This window comes from Mandrillus leucophaeus, unplaced genomic scaffold, assembly GCF_000951045.1.
Source record: "Mandrillus leucophaeus isolate KB7577 unplaced genomic scaffold, Mleu.le_1.0 Scaffold668, whole genome shotgun sequence".
NCBI lineage: Eukaryota > Metazoa > Chordata > Mammalia > Primates > Cercopithecidae > Mandrillus > Mandrillus leucophaeus.
Genome location: NW_012107230.1, coordinates 620,512 through 637,484, shown reverse-complemented (window position 1 = coordinate 637,484; position 16,973 = coordinate 620,512). Strand labels below are relative to the sequence as shown.

Sequence of the window (16,973 nt, the reverse complement as noted above, 5' to 3'; positions counted from 1 at the left end):
GGAGCAACTGGATGAAAACAAGAGTTTTAAAGAAGCTGCTGTGGGTTCAGAGTGAAGCAGGGAAAATAGATGATAGGAAGAACTACTTCTTTTTGACCTGACCCTGGGCAGGAACCTTGTTAGAAACAACTAGGGGCTGCTGATCCTATGGGAAGAATCAAAAGCAAGGCCTGCTTGTAGGTAGTCTCCTAATACAAACACCTCATGCCTGTCTCAAAACATATTGCCTGTCCACTTTATAACTGCTGCTGAAAATTTTATCAATTGTCAAATATACTGGTGATGAGAACCATGAAAGAACATGCTCATGAAAAGTGACTAATGTGATAGTGGTTGGTGAATTAAGGACAATCATTTTCTCTATTTTTGAAATTTTCTGTGACAAATGTTATATTGGTTTTAGAATTTAAAATTCAAAAGATGAAATTCATTAGATGTAAAAAAACTTCAAATTTGTCAATTATGGGTATCATGTGAATTGGAAGTTCCTCTTCTCTAATGGAGAAACCAGCTGTTAAGTATCATTGGGTTGTCAATAACTTCCCCAAACAAAACTGTTCTCATTTTAATAACAAACTAATATTAGGGAAAAAATGGGGATTTTGTTTATAGGAGAGAATAAAGTAATTTTGAAAGATGGAACAGGATAGATATGGAAAGGATTCAGCTATAGGTGGCTTTGAACACCCAGGAAGGGTGGAGTTAGGGAATGGAGGAGGAGCATGGAAAGGAAGGTGGGGACATGCTAAATACAAAAGTTATCCATTTTTAAATTGCATTGAGGAAAAGGAGGTAACTCTTTCCTCCCTGTCTCTCCTGTAGCATAAGGCTCCTTTCTAATAAGACCAAGAACTCCAGCCAGTGCCACTGGAAAGAGAGTGCTCATGAGGAGGCTGGGACACTCCTTATAATCTCAAGCCATGCTCTTCGGGATGCTAGGGGGCCCCCTTGGGGAATACCTAATATTGCAGTGAGAAGAAAGGGAGGAATCAAAGCTATGAATTCCCTCACCTTCACTTCAAGCAGAGAAGTTATGATTCATCTGACTTCTACATAAGACTTAAGATTTAAAAAAAAAAACAACAAAGATGTGCAGCTACAGTATAAAATGTACTATTCGAAACAAAAAAAAAAATGTGCAAACTGGGAGACACACACACACACACACACACACACACACACACACACACACGAAACAATACTACATTACCCGATACAAATTGTCTTACTTTCCAACAGTGTTTAAAACTGTATGATGGGTATCTATCAGAGCCTTCTCCACTTTCAACACGCCTTTTGCAAAAAACAATGGCTTTTTCATACAAGAAAAGATGTCGCTGCATTGGTTTGAATCTAGCCAAATCCTTCATTTTTGTAGCACCTTTCTTGTGTCCTATCCAAACACTGAATCCACCTTGCATTATCATCTTGCCCAGTTCATTTAAGTTTCCCTAGAATGGAAAATCAAAACCCATTAGTAGAAAGCAAAGCTACATTCAGCTCTCTGACATCAACATGTTAGTGTTTAGCTTGAGCTACTAAAACCCTGAAGAATAATTTATGTTTTTTAAAAACTTAACTTTGTATGTTAAAACATGGCATGCACCACATAAGTACAAAATTACTGTGGGGGTGGGGGACAAAAGAAACTTCCTTTTCTCTGGCTTCATATCATCTGGAGGTATTTCAGCCAGGGTAAGTCTCCCCATCTCTTCTTCAGTCCTGATTGGTGCATGATATATACCATTTCAAGTTTTCCCACTGGGTGGAGCTAACCTGTTAAAAGGCGACACAAGTGCTAAAGATTTGATTCTTTTCTTTCCTGTCTATTCCTATCTATAGGGGCAAGCAGCAATTATGAAACAATACGTTTTCTTAGCTGACCCAAGCATTCCTTAAGCAGGATCTCCGAGGTCTGGGATTGGGGGAAGACCGTTATGGACAAGGGGGATCTCATAAATCCATTTGACTGCTGATTTGAAGCCAATTCTCCACTTAGCATTATCAGTAGTAATATCAACATTTTGATCTCCATTTATCTGATTCTTATATGTTATTTCTCAATTGGTTCCAAGAGGGGAAAAGGGACGTTGAGATGTTGACCCTCTAAAATTCCAACAATTATTAAAATGTGCTTACAATATAGCCATTTATTGCAATCTGATGCATAGAATCATTAACTGACTTCAGTAAATCCAGCATTGCATCGAGTGCCTCCTTTAACAGAGCAGATCCTTCACAGTCTTTGCTATATTTTAATAGCTCCTGTAATTAGAAATCAGGAATTAATATTAGGCAGATATTAATATCTGATTGAAATGAATAAGTTTTTGGCTAACATGCTTTCAAGCTGGAATCCAAATATAATGTCACATTTTGGAGTAATTCCTTTTACATGCCCTTTGCTGCAGTAATATTTTCAATAACTGTCAAAATAGAGGAAGTAGAATAGTGACTGAATATTATAAAACAAAGGACATTTAATGCTTCTGGAATTGAAGTATAATAGCTATTAAGACACATCAGAGATCAGTTTTTAAAGCCATTACATGTAGCATTCTTTTGTCCTCTACATACAATAATTTGTTTTAGCCATGATGCACTCATAACGCATATAGCATAGAACATTATGAAAATTCATTTTAAAACAAGTCGTATTGTATTTATATTTAACACAAGATTCTAGTAATCCTTTTGCATTATACCAGGGGAGTGCCATTTGCATTTTTCATTAGGAAGGCCCCTATGAAATACAGCCTCAAAACTATAAGAAATATTTGTTTGTTTAGTTCTTCTTACAAATATTTAAAGTTCTTCAGTAAAACATTGTGCGGAAATCAACACAATTTGTATGAAAAATTAAATAGCTAAGACTCCAGATATTCTCAGCCTGATATCTATGTCTATGGCATTTGTAGCCACAGTGAATTGATGGAGCACACTGCAAAATTCTGCCAAATCCAGCCTTCCCAGTCATTGAGCCTACCTATTTCTAGTGCTTTCTAGTAAACTATTTCCTTTTTAATGGCTTTGCCCTATCTGACTCAAAAAGTAAAGAAACAAACAAATGCTTCATATAATTACCTTCAACAATAACTGATATTTAGTGATTCGTTGCACTGGTTTGAGTAAATAGGAATCCAGTCTAAGTCTGTGTTTTAACTTTCTTTGACATTCCTGTCATTAAAAGATAAATATCAATAAAATCAAATTAAGACATGCACCCTGTGAAAATGCCAAGTGTTCATTGATTAAACCTAATGCCCCAATGTTTCTTACATCTCAAAGAAAATTTATTGGAAAAATCACTGTTATAGTACAGAAATTACAAGACACAGTATATCTGAAAAACTACCATAAACACTGTTTCAAGGATTGGAGAGGTAAACAATTTCAACATTTCAAAGATTTAAAAGTGTTCAAATATAAATTCATATTGATGTGGAATGCTTAAAAGGTGTGAAAGCAGGGAATGACTATTGATTAACATGATTAAAACATTCTTTAATATATTCAAGAAAATTCACAAAAGACCAAGCTCTATAAGCCAAGGCTCAGAAAAGAAATTGGTTGTGCTGAATATAAATCAGACTGGATATGAGAACAAAATTGTTAATATCACAAATAAAGCCCTCATCAACTGGTGCTATACTTCAACCAGTAATTGGCCCATTGCCACTATAAATATAAAGGTCCTGACATTGAGTTTTGGGAACATTGTAGGGGTCCATAGTCAGGGCAAGATGCAGGTATTTAGGATGAAATGTGCATAGAGAAAGTACAGAACATGAAGGGACTGGGGAAACAATACGCCTGAATAAGAACCATGGCTCTCCTCTGAATATGGGTAAAATCCAACATACAATCTAATTCAAACAAGAGTTAAAGATAGAGGACTGCTATTAGGTTGGTGCAAAAGTGATTGCGGTTTTTGTCATTACTTTCAGTGGCAAAAACTGCAGCAACTTTTGCACCAACTTGATACACGCACTTAACTCTCCTCACTCATGACACCCAACTAAAATGATGGAAAAGTTATCTTACTAGGCAAAATCACAAAGTTATGAAGAAGATGAGAAAGGGGAAAACTTCAGCAAAATTTGGAAACTGGAAACCAAACTTAGAAGTGGTCAACAACTGAGCACACTGGAGAAAAGTGGATTTCAAGTTGGTGGAGGAAAAAGCCAAGGAGCAACTCAATTTACATTATAAACATCTCCTCTCTGCCCTCCACAAAGTCTCATGGATTATAGACACCAAGTACCTCTGAAAGTGGGAGGTAAAGTTGAGGTTCAAGAAAGGATGCTTGTTGAAAGTCTTTTAAAGAAGTAATTAGATAATAACAAATGTTGGTGAGGATATGGAGCAATTAATACCCTCATACACTGCTGTCAGAAATGTAAAATGGTGCAGTAACTTTGGAAAAGAGTCCAGCAGTTTCTCAAAAAAGTTAAATGTAGAGTTACTATATGACCCAGCACTTTTACTCCCAGGTATATAGCCAGGAGGAATGAAAACACATGTCTACAAAAAAACTTGTACAAAAGCATTCTTAGCAGCATTGTTCACAATAATCAAAAGGTAGAAACAAGCCAAATGTGCATCAATCAATGAATAGATAAATAAAATGCTATATATCCATATAATGGAATATTATTCAACCACAAATAGGAATAAAAAACTAATACATGCTACAGCATGGATGAACCACTAAAATATTATGCTAAATGAAAGAAAGAAGTCAAACACAAAAGACCACATATTGTATGATTCCATTTATATGAAATCTCCAGAACAGGTAAATCTATTGAAGACAGCAAGTAGATTAGTGGTTGCCTAGGGCTGCTAAGATTGGGGAAAAAAGGGAAGGTAGCTGCTAAAAGGTACTGGTTTCTTTCTAGTGATCAAAAACATTATTAAATTGATTGTGGTGATGGTTGTCAACCTTGTGAATATAGTAAAACCACTGAATTGTACACTTTAAAAGGGTGAACTGATGGCATTTTAATTATATCTCAATACAGCTGTTACAGAAAGAAAATAAATGGCATGAAAAATCTAAATAAAAGCAATAAGGTTCTCAGATAACCATACTACTTTGCACAGCTGGGTGCCTTCTCTTCCCTTCCTTTGGCAGAAAAATGGATGTTTATCTAGAAAGAGTAAAACACAGGGCCTGTGGACTAAAGGATACAAGGTTCAACTTAGGGCAGAGTACCATACTGAAAAATATTCAAGCACTCTCCATGTTATATCTCAAACAAGTGACCCTTAGTCTTTTCTCCTAACTTGGCTACTACAACACAAGCATCCAGATCATTATACACAAGGTAGCAATTCAAGGACTCTGACCAGCCTAATAGAAATGCTCCAAAGATACAGGTATGGGGGAATCCCTTCAAGCAAATAGCTTGAGACAAATAACTCAGCAATGAGGATCATGGTCAATAAACCCACACATGCCCTGGAAACTTCCAATGAGATTTTTAGTCTTTACTCCTAATGTAAGTGGATAGACAAGTATCACCAGACATTTGAGGAGAGCATCAAAGATGGGTAATAGGAACCAAACAAAGAGAAATAGAAAGAAAAAAAGCAACATGAAGACAACAGAAGCTGTGCAGGGAGAAGAAAACAATTTTTAAAAGAAAAATCAATTATCATCTTCGTATAGATGAATGAAGATACTGAATTCATAATATGAAATCAGAATTCTTTTTTTTTTTTTTTTTTGAGACAGAGTCTCGCTCTGTCGCCCAGGCTGGAGCGCAGTGGCCGGATCTCAGCTCACTGCAAGCTCCGCCTCCCGGGTTTACGCCATTCTCCTGCCTCAGCCTCCCAAGTAGCTGGGACTACAGGCACCCGCCACCTCGCCCGGCTAGTTTTTTTGTATTTTTTTTAGTAGACACGGGGTTTCACCATGTTGGCCAGGATGGTCTCGATATCCTGACCTCGTGATCCGCCCGTCTCGGCCTCCCAAAGTGCTGGGATTACAGGCTTGAACCACCGCGCCCAGCACATAATTCTATTAAAAGAAACATTGAAAAAATAGAAAAAGGATGAGGGCTCTTCAAAATTAAAAACACAATGGCAGAAATGGAAACCTCAATAGAAGGACTAGGAACTAGAGTAAGAAGACAAAGAATAGAAAATAGAAAAGATAAGATAATTAGAGGACCAGTCCAGGATATCCAATATCTGTGCAACAGAAATTCCAAAAAGAGAAAATGGAGAAAATTGGGTGGAGGAAATCAAAGAAAAACTCCAAGTAAATTTGGACAGGAGTTTCCAAATTCAAATTTATCACCCCAAGACTAGCATAATGGATAAAAAACAGTGCCAACATTTGAACACTGAAAATAAAATAAGTTTTCATAAGCTTTCAGAGGACAGAAACTAAGTCACCTGCAAAGGAGCAAAAATTAAAATGGCATCAGATTTCTGAATAGCAACACTGGAAGCTAGAAGACAATTAAGCAATACCTTCAAAATTCTGAGTATAATTATTTCTTACCTAGAATTCTATACACAGCCAAACTAGTAACGAAGTCTTAGGGTAGAATAAAGATATTTGCAGACACATACACTCTCAAAAACTTCTATGTACTGTGTACACTTTCTCAGGAAAACTACTGGAGGATGTGTTCCACCAAATAAGGGAGGTAAACAAGAAAGATAAAGACATGGCACCTAGGAAGGAGGAGAGCCTATGCAACAGACGACAGGTGAGGAGAATTCCAAAAATTATGTTCACCAAGATGCCCAGATGACAGCTGTGCAACAGGCCTAGTGAGTCTAGACAAGCAAGACAGAAAATCCCAGGAGATATTTCTTTAAGAATATGAAATTCAGAGGAAATAGAACGTGTTTAAATGTAATAAGAAGAGATTTTTGTAACTCCCACATCTGGGAGAGGCTGGGGTAGAATAATGATAAGTATCTAGAAAACTGAGTAAAAAGACCATCGCAAGACAAACAGAAGGGAAGGAAAAGCAACCCTATTATACCACATGATTCATCTGAGCAAAGAAATTACATAATCTTAATTTAACACTGAATATCTAACCAAAATTACGATATGACTATAGTGGAGATTTTGAAAGAAAAGAAGTATATTTGTATATGTGGTAGTTGGGTGGGAGGCTGTGAAAGAGAGCTAAGTCTTCATCTTCCATAGGAGAAAGGAGAAAGATAAGCATGTCATTTGGAGCTATGGAGGTAAATACCAAAGGATGTAGCTAAAAGTGCTGAAAGTGTTTGCCTCTGGGACGTTACAAATGTGTTTGTGTGTGTTGGGGGGAGCGTGGATTTGCTCTTTAACCTATATACGTATATGCATATGTAATGTGCTTAAAGTAGAAAATGAATTTATGATTAATAAATATCCCAATATCTTCCAGAAAGAGTATATCCAATACTTGAATAATTACTATACCTGGAAAAACGCACATTCTGAATACTTCCTCCAAATTGTTTCTGATCTGGGCTTATTCTGACAATATTTTGCATACATCTGAAAATCATCCTTCTGTGATAAAAAACAAATTCAAATGTATTACTAATTTGTGAATATGACTTTTGCCATCAAGAAAGGCTAAACAAGAGTGTAACCAAGCATCCTAGGAAATGTGGCCTAAAGGGCCTACTGTACTAGCAGCTGGTCAAAAGCCTTCTTTACGTTCCAAGAACAGCATGCCCATTGCATCTAGTGGAAGGACACATAATTATCTAAGTAATATCAGAACTTCCACTTGCCAAGCTTGAGGCTTAGATGGAGCCTTCTCTGTCTGAACTATAGAAACCTACTTTTTTGCATAATGATGAACTAATAGGGTGCCAAGAAATATATTCTGTTATTAGTCTCTTGATTCCCTAGTGAATGAACTTGTATATGACTTCCAAGTTAGAGCCTACAGTCCTAGGTTCATCATTGGGACATTATCATTGTAGCATAATCCATTTAGGCACTAAGCAATTCTCTCTCCCTGAAATCCTCTTTCTCTGACCCTCATGAATGGGCTACCTTCTACTCATTATTTAACACTTATCTCATGAGTTATCTCTTCTATAAAACCATTGTTTATACCCCCATTCTATGTAAGATGCCCCTCTTCTGGAGTTTCCCAGGACCATTTGTATATTTTGAATCTAATGCAAGTCATCTTCTACACAATTAATAATTTCCCTGTTTTTATACCTAAATAGATTTGGGCTTGGTATCCACATTATCTGGCACAATGCTTGGTGCATAGTAGGTGACCGGTAAATGGTTGTTGAATAAATAAATAATTCATCAATAAACATTTATTAAACCACAACTGGTTATTAAGAATGCTGCTAACCTGATGAGAGATACAACAATATATAGGATATAGACTCTGGATCTAAGGGCTTTCCATTAAGTTTCGGGGAAAATTCATGTATACATGTAAAGGTGCACAAGCACAATAAATATAAAGTCTCCAATGAGTAGGACAGACATTACATACTATAGAGTCTAAAGGAAGGATAAACTGCTATTGCTTGAGGAAGTTGGGAAAGAATTTGGTCATAACTTAAATGTGTTTAAAGTTAAAACATCTTAGTCGGGCGTGGTGGCTCACACCTGTAATCCCAGCACTTTGGGAGGCCGAGGCAGGTGGATCACGAGGTCAGGAGATCAAGACCATCCTGGCTAACATGGTGAAACCCTGTCCTGTCTCTTATACACATCTAGATGTGTATAAGAGACAGAGGCAGAGGTTGCAGTGAGCCGAGATTGCACCACTGCACTCCAGCCTGGGTGACAAAGCAAGACTCCGTCTCAAAAAAAAAAAAAAAAAATTTAAAAATTAAAAAATAAAGTTAGAACATGTTGAGCAAGGTTGACACACAGTTCTTTCTTATCCTTATTTTCTTCTCATTTCATAAACACTTTGTGGGATAAGATATCTATTTTGAAGCTTTCAAAAATCACCTCTATTGAATAAACTCATAAATCAAGACAAAACTAATCTTTCAGGAAGAAGAGAAACTACATAAGCAGAGAAGCATACACGAAAAATATTCTAACAGAAAACTCTAATGAAGGAGAGTATGATCACTAACTTGGAAAGTCAATTGTATTAACCATACTCCGGACACAGAGGAATGGGCCTCCCTAATGCTTTTGTTGAATGAAAAGAACTGACAGCTCTCTGTTTCTATGAAGTTCCTGTGATAGATGCCTTGGTGGCTGGAAGTCAGACTGGATCCAATTCTAAAACTTTACATGTATTTTAATAAGACAAATATTATAAATAATAAGGTGTTTTTTAGGCAAAAAAATTAACCAAGCCCCAGATAGTTTTGTTATGATGATCCCAACTCTTACATCTTCATAGCCAGGATTGTCCCTGGATTACTAGGATTACCCAGGAGTCAGTGTTCAAGAGCTGAGCCACTGAAGCATTTGATACCACAGAATGGAATGGGCATTTTTATGCTCTGGATGTCCCAGTGCTTTCATTTCTGCAGCAAAACTTGGTTTGGTATGAAATACTCGCTGGAGGAATGTATCTTCTCCAAAAACATAAAGACATAAAGTACCTATCTCGTCGCCAAATCTGTTCTTATAAGTGCATTGCCAATTTGGTGGTGCCTATTTATATATTTAAAAAAATAATTTAACTCACCCTTTCCAGGAAACAAGGTCCCACGCTTTCTGGAGCATAAGCGCAATTTTCCAGGCTGCTCAAGAAAATGCTGTGAAAATTTCAGAGAAAAAAAAAATTACATGATTTTCTGTGAAATATAATAAACTGGTCAAGAGAGCACTTTAAATAGTTTCATAAAAAATAAATATTCAATTCAGCAATTACATACTCATTATGGAATTCATATATTTCTGCCATGTTTCCAAAGAGAACGTCCTTTTTATTTCTCAGGAGAGGTGGCATAAGATCAAACATCTCTGGATTATCCATCTCCGCTCTATAACCCTACCCAAAATAAATACATTCATGCATTTTAAAATATTTACATGCACATTTGGTTGGGCTACTAATGGTGTAGGTACAGCAGAATATTAGGGGATTTGAAGGTGAAGTTGTTTGAATTTTAATTCAATTTTAATTCCATTCAAATCTCCTACCCAAAGTTATCCAGGATTTTTTTTTTTTTTTTTTTTTTTTTTTTTTTTTTTTTTGAGAAGGCAGGACAAGGAAAGGAAGTCAAGGTTTTCCAGTCAATAGACAGAATAAAGTAATAGCTCTTTGGCCTTCAGAGTAGCTTGTAGTGTAGGAAACAAGATAGAAACCAAGATAAAAACATAGATTACAGGTCATCAGCTTCTCCTTAAATTGGCAATATGTGTTTAGGTTTTTTCAGACCAAATTCGTATCATGACATTTTTGTGAAACGACTATTTTATCCCATTCTCAGTTTTTTACATCACAATCTTCTAAATAGCACCCTGGGAATAACTGTAACAATCGGCTGTATCCTTAAGAGAACATTTTCTCTTCTGTAATAAACTCTAAATCAATCATTTCCATTACTGAGGGAGAGCCTGAATGTGCACGTTTAGCCAACATGCTGCATCCAACAATAAAAGAAATGCCCACTGCTGCCATATGACAACCAGGGAAGGAGATGGAAGTAGAAGATTGTCCCTAAACACCTTCTAATGAATGTAGCAAGGGTTCATTCGGGAAAAGAGAGGGCAAATACAATTTGAATAGCTTACCAACAAAACAGTATACAGTTCTCGAACATAAACTCTCTCAGTCTGTATCAGTTCATTTAGGACGTGGCTAAAATGAAAAGACCATATTTATCAGTTATTTTATTACTGAGATCTATATTGCAATGTTTCAAGTATTATCATCATGAGAAGGTAAAACTAGCTAATGCATAGGAACTATCAATGGTTTTTGTTTTAGCATCAAAATATGAAACTACCTTTATGGTTTCTAGAATAAAAACTATATATATAGTCTTATGGGTGGTTTTTATTCATTATATTTATATTCATTTATATATATATATATATCCTGCTTTTTTCATATATATATATATGCTCAAGGGTTACTATAAGCTTTAAAGAACTTTATTTCTAACTCACTGAGATTAGGAATAAATTTACTAAAAACTCACAATAACTATTCTTAAATGTCTGAGGTTTTTATTGTTTTGGGGTAGCATAGTTTATGAATTTTAATACTCTTTTTTTCCCTAAAAAATAAGTATTAGCATTTTAGGCACTATTTTTCCCTTTTCCCAGTAATGTTCTGAAATTTTCTAAGGGAGGCAGTAGATTTTTTTTACCATGTCTCCCAAAGTGTAGGTCATAGTTATATTTCATATATATATATATATATATATAAAAATATATATAATTTTTTCTTTTTTTTTTTTGAGACGGAATCTCACTCTGTCACCCAGGTTTGAGTGCAGTGGGGTAATCTCAGCTCACTGCAACCTCCACCTCCCGGGTTCAAGAGTTTCTCCTTCCTCAGCCTCCCTAGTAGCTGGGATTACAGGCACTTGCCACCACACCTGGCTAATTTTTGTATTTTTTGGTATAGACAGGGTTTCACCATGTTTGTCAGGCGGGTCTCAAACTCCTGACCTCAAGTGATCTGCCCGCCTGGGCCTCCCAACATGCTGGAACTGCAGGCATGAATAACCATGCCCCACCCATTTCTGTAATAATTTTGTTTATTGTCTCTGGAAAATAAAATATATTTTCTTTTCAATGTGATTTCCAATTGACGTCATATTTAAAACTCATTTCCCTTGTCCCCAGTATAAAGTAACCTATTTGATTTTAAATTATACTTTTGACTTTTTTTTTCTTTTTCTTTTTGGATATTAAAGCATTTAACATTTGAGAGCTTTATAGTACGTGTGTGTGTGTGCGTGTGTGTGTGTATATATATGTATGTATCTCATACACACATATGTGTACCTACAACTTGCTGCAAAATGCTTGCTAATTACAACTCTGTAATATAAAATTAAAAAGATGAATATTCTTATGTCTAGAATATTAATATACCATTATAACAGTGAACAAAACAATTATTAACATCTATTAAATAACATTGTATAAATCTGTATAATCCTTTGTAATTTTTGATGTACCATTCTATTCATTTTGTATACCGAAATTTGCTAAGAGAATAGATCTTAACTGTTCTCACCACACACAAAAAATGGTAACTATGTGAGGTGATAGATGTGTTAACTAACTTGATATGGTAATCATTTCACAATATATACACATATCAAAGCATCACATTGTACACTTTAAATATATGTAATTTTGTCAATTGTATATCAATAAAGCTGAAGAATTAATAGATAAGGTAATTATCATGATTTGATCATTATACATTGTACACATGTATCAAAATTTCACACTGTATTCCATAAATATGTACAATGATTATGTGCCGATGAAAAATAATAATAAAACTTTTTGAAGAATGATAAACAAAAACCTCCATTTTATTTCAGTCTGGGCAAAAAAAAAAAAAAAAGAGGATAGCAACATTCTGAAAAAGTTTAGTTAATTTTCTTCAAATCACATAAACAGGCCATAGGTTGGCCAGGCCTAAAACCTGGACTTCTGACACCTAAACTAGTGCTCTTTTCATCACACCCAGTAAAACCCCATTCTGTGAACTCAAATTTCTAATTACATTGGCCTTGAACACTGAACCAGACTCCCACAGTTAGATATGTATGTGAGTTTATATTAATAAATAAAGGATACTTCTTTAAGACATCCAAGCTATTGCCATTGTCCAAACTGGAGGATTGACCAGAACTTCTCTTCTCCTGACAATCATGCACCACTTCAATCTGAAATACAGCAAAAAAAGTTAAATTAGCATCTCTGTAGGTATAATTATTCTTCAAGGCTATCCAGCTCAAATTAAGTTTATTCTAGGTCCTAACTCTGAAGATAAATTGAAAAATAAAACTATGATATTTTTCAAAATAACTTTGATACATACTAGTAAAAAGTGATTTGAGTTGCCTAAGAAAACAGATTTAAGACACTAATTAGAACTTATTTTATGTATTAACTCTCTATTTATTTGGCATTCTTGGAAAATAAGGTTGATTCATAAAAAGTTAATTTTCTAGATAACTAAAGTGTATTCATTGAAGAACCAACCATCTTTTTAACCATAGTGATTTCTGATGGAAACCTTTCTAGAAAATATTACATGCATCCTTGAATTCTTTAATCAAAGACACACAACATAACTGATCCTTTTTCTTTATTTTTTTTTCTAAGATCTGGGGCAAGCTAGAAGATCCTTTTCCTAATGATTCAATGGCATCATCATAAGCTTGAACATGATAAAATCTAACGATGTGCTGCAGGGATACCTGCAGAACTCTATTCTTTCTTGAAATAACTGTAACCTGTACATCTCTGTCTCTACTCCCTGCCACATGTTAGTTTTTATAAGTTGCCTCCCTAATTCTAAGTGATTGCCTTATTTTACAGACTCTAAAGGACTTGGACTGGCCTACTGAGTCAACTGCAAAAGATTTGTGATGATTATTTGTTCTTAAGAAGCATTTGAAGTGTATTCCTGGTATCCAATCTCAGCCGTATTGGACAGCTGAGCTTGCCAAAAGCCTGACCCCCAAGTAAATGTAACATTGCTTTGTGACAACTAGAACCCCAAATTAAGTACAGTATCTATCAGCTAAGTATTTCCCCAAAATATGACTTACTTATTACAAATGAAAGAAACAAACATGTATTACGACTTTCTATATATTAGGCATGCACAGTCCTAGGTGCTTAACACATATTATATTTAATGCAAACAGCATTTAGCAAGTGATGGCATTCTTTTCCTCATTTTAAATATGGGAAAACTGAGGCTCAGAGAGATTTTATAACATGTAATACTACAGAATTTGGCATTCACGCTGTTTCTTTCTTGAAACCAGAAGTTGTGGCTGTACCAAATAATAACCAGGCCTGGTATATCAGTATAGACCATTCACTAGGCTGCTATTAATTACATTAAAACTTAGAGCATTATCATATGCCACGCATGTTCAAAGTGCTTCACAAATATTAGATTATTTTGTCTTTAACTCCATGATGAGAGTGTTCTATTCTTATGCCCATTTTATATATGGAAATTGAGTTCCAGAGAACTTACCCAAGTTTATAAAGCCAGTAAGTGATGGCACTGGGATTATAAGCCAGGCAGTCTAGGTTTACAATTTGTACCACTACGCTATACTGCCCCTTAAAAATATGTTCTCATCTTTATTTACCACAAAAAACACACGAAGAATATGTGGGGTCTTGGGGACCGGGAGCAGTGGCTCATGCCTGTAATCCCAACACTTTGGGAGACCAAGGCAGGAGGATCACCTGAGGCCAGGAGTTTAAGATCAGCCTTGGCAACATAGCAAGACCCTGTCTATCAAAAAAAAGTGTTAAAAATATTAGCCAGGCATAATGGCCCATGCCTGTAGTCTAAGATACTCATGAGCTTGGGGTGGTAAGATTGCTTGAGCCCAGGAGTTTGAGGCTGCAGTGAGCTATGATTGCACCACTGTAGTCCAGCCTAGGCAACAGAGTGAGACTATGTCTCAAAAAAAAAAAAAAAAAAAGAAAGAAAGAAAAAGAGAGAGAGAGAGAAAAGAAAACGTGGGATGTTGTAGCTATGATGAGTCTACTTCTTTACAAATATCAGACTATCATGGATAGCTGAGAAGAAAAGAATCTTGTATCTAACAGTAAATAAGTATATTGGGCGCAGTGACGCACACCTGTAGTCCCAGCTACTCAGGAGTCTGAAGTGGAAGGGTGGCATGAGCCCAGGAATTAGAGGCAGCAGTGAGCTATGGTTACCCCTGTGAATAGCCACTGCACTCCAGCCTTGGCAACATAGTGAGACCCCATCTCTAAAAAAATTTAAAAACAACAACAAAAAAGAATGGATATCTTTTCTGAGCTAACAGCCTCTGCATGGTCCATTAGAATCTGTCCTGTGTGTTTCATACTTGTAGGACTGGAATTGCTCACGAAAGAAAGTTTCTTCTGCAAAAAGGTGCAACACTTATTTACGATTATTGAGGTGATGGTGGGTAGTGGTAAAAAGAAGCTGGAACATATACAAGATGTTCTATAGAAATGATTCTAACCTTGAGCCAGGACTTGAGAAACAGCTCATACTGAGAAACTGGCATGTCTGGGGATATGACAGTAGTACAGTGAAACACAATGCAGCAGCAGCTTTTTTTCTTCTTCTTTTTATTATTATTATTATTATTATACTTTAAGTTCTAGGGTACATGTGCATAACGTGCAGGTTTCTTACATATGTATACTTGTGCCATGTTGCTGTGCTGCACCCATCAACTCGTCAGCACCCATCAACTCGTCATTTACATCAGGTATAACTCCCAATGCAATCCCTCCCCCCTCCCCCCTCCCCATGATAGGCCCCGGTGTGTGATGTTCCCCTTCCCGAGTCCAAGTGATCTCATTGTTCAGTTCCCACCTATGAGTGAGAACATGCGGTGTTTGGTTTTCTGTTCTTGTGATAGTTTGCTAAGAATGATGGTTTCCAGCTGCATCCATGTCCCTACAAAGGACACAAACTCATCCTTTTTTATGGCTGCATAGTATTCCATGGTGTATATGTGCCACATTTTCTTAGTCCAGTCTGTCACTGATGGACATTTGGGTTGATTCCAAGTCTTTGCTATTGTGAATAGTGCCGCAATAAACATACGTGTGCATGTGTCTTTATAGCAGCATGATTTATAATCCTTTGGGTATATACCCAGTAATGGGATGGCTGGGTCATATGGTACATCTAGCTCTAGATCCTTGAGGAATCGCCATACTGTTTTCCATAATGGTTGAACTAGTTTACAATCCCACCAACAGTGTAAAAGTGTTCCTATTTCTCCATATCCTCTCCAGCACCTGTTGTTTCCTGACTTTTTAATGATCGCCATTCTAACTGGTGTGAGATGGTATCTCATTGTGGTTTTGATTTGCATTTCTCTGATGGCCAGTGATGATGTTAAATAGTCTTTTAAAGACACAATATTTGTTTAGCGAATAAAACATATGGTTTAAGGCCCATACCAACTATGCAACTAAAGCAATAAAGTCAATTTTGAATTAATTAATGATATTTACTTTTAAGTTGCTCTGATTTTGTCTCCAAGTCTTCTTCCCTGGTAGAGAAATATGAAAGAAGAATTTCAAACCAGAATTAAAGTCAGCACTTTTAATAAAAATACGTATATATTTATTAAATAATTTGAGTTAATATTCCAATATGTTTATATTAATATTTTAAAATCACACCATAGAAGATAATGTTTGGTTGGACTTACTCACATGACTTCATCTTCTTATTGAGCATGGTTTTGCTACGTATTCACCCATTCTCTCATTCATCAAACATTCACTTACTTGCCAAGCATTGAAGTAGGTGTTAGTGCTCACAGTTATTTGCAGATTTAATATTCATTCTGACACAAAAACATTTAATGAAATTGTAGCTTATTGATTAACTCAATCAAAAAGAATTTTGAAAAAATCTAAGTTTAATCTACTAATTAGAGCACCTACACTTATTTGGCACTTTCTACATATTGAGCACTGTTCTAAGAGCTATGCATGTATCTTCTTTTTAAATACTCAAAATCATCCTAAGAGGTAGGTAACAACTTCTATCCCTATCTTCTAGATAAGGAACTAAGGTTAATATCTTGTCCAAGAAGCAGAGGTGGTATTCAAATTCATATAATCCACTCTCAGAATGTTTCTAACCACCATATAAACATGTTCAAAGCATGATAAAATGTTAAACATGCCATCAAAATTCAAAGCTTTCATCTTTATTTTTTTAATGTTTAGTTTCAAAAGGGTGAGCCACTGTATTATTAAGCAAGGAATCCAGATGTTCCTACAAAGCCAAAGGCATGGTCCAACCAAAGACTAG

General features: G+C 35.8%; 1 protein-coding gene across 8 annotated transcripts in view; it reads right to left on the bottom strand.

Moving 5' to 3' along the window:
• Positions 1-16,973, bottom strand: part of MCF2 (MCF.2 cell line derived transforming sequence) — a 127,886-nt gene that overhangs the window by 10,199 nt on the left and 100,714 nt on the right. For all 8 annotated transcript variants that reach the window (XM_012001620.1, XM_012001621.1, XM_012001619.1 and 5 more), the window contains 9 exons: positions 16,163-16,200; positions 12,740-12,828; positions 10,706-10,772; positions 9,844-9,959; positions 9,654-9,723; positions 7,436-7,528; positions 3,085-3,177; positions 2,140-2,265; positions 1,230-1,451 (listed from right to left, as the gene is read on the bottom strand). In XM_012001620.1, the coding sequence (XP_011857010.1) occupies positions 1,230-1,451; positions 2,140-2,265; positions 3,085-3,177; positions 7,436-7,528; positions 9,654-9,723; positions 9,844-9,959; positions 10,706-10,772; positions 12,740-12,828; positions 16,163-16,200 (914 nt within the window). The remainder of the gene's footprint in view (positions 1-1,229; positions 1,452-2,139; positions 2,266-3,084; positions 3,178-7,435; positions 7,529-9,653; positions 9,724-9,843; positions 9,960-10,705; positions 10,773-12,739; positions 12,829-16,162; positions 16,201-16,973) is intronic.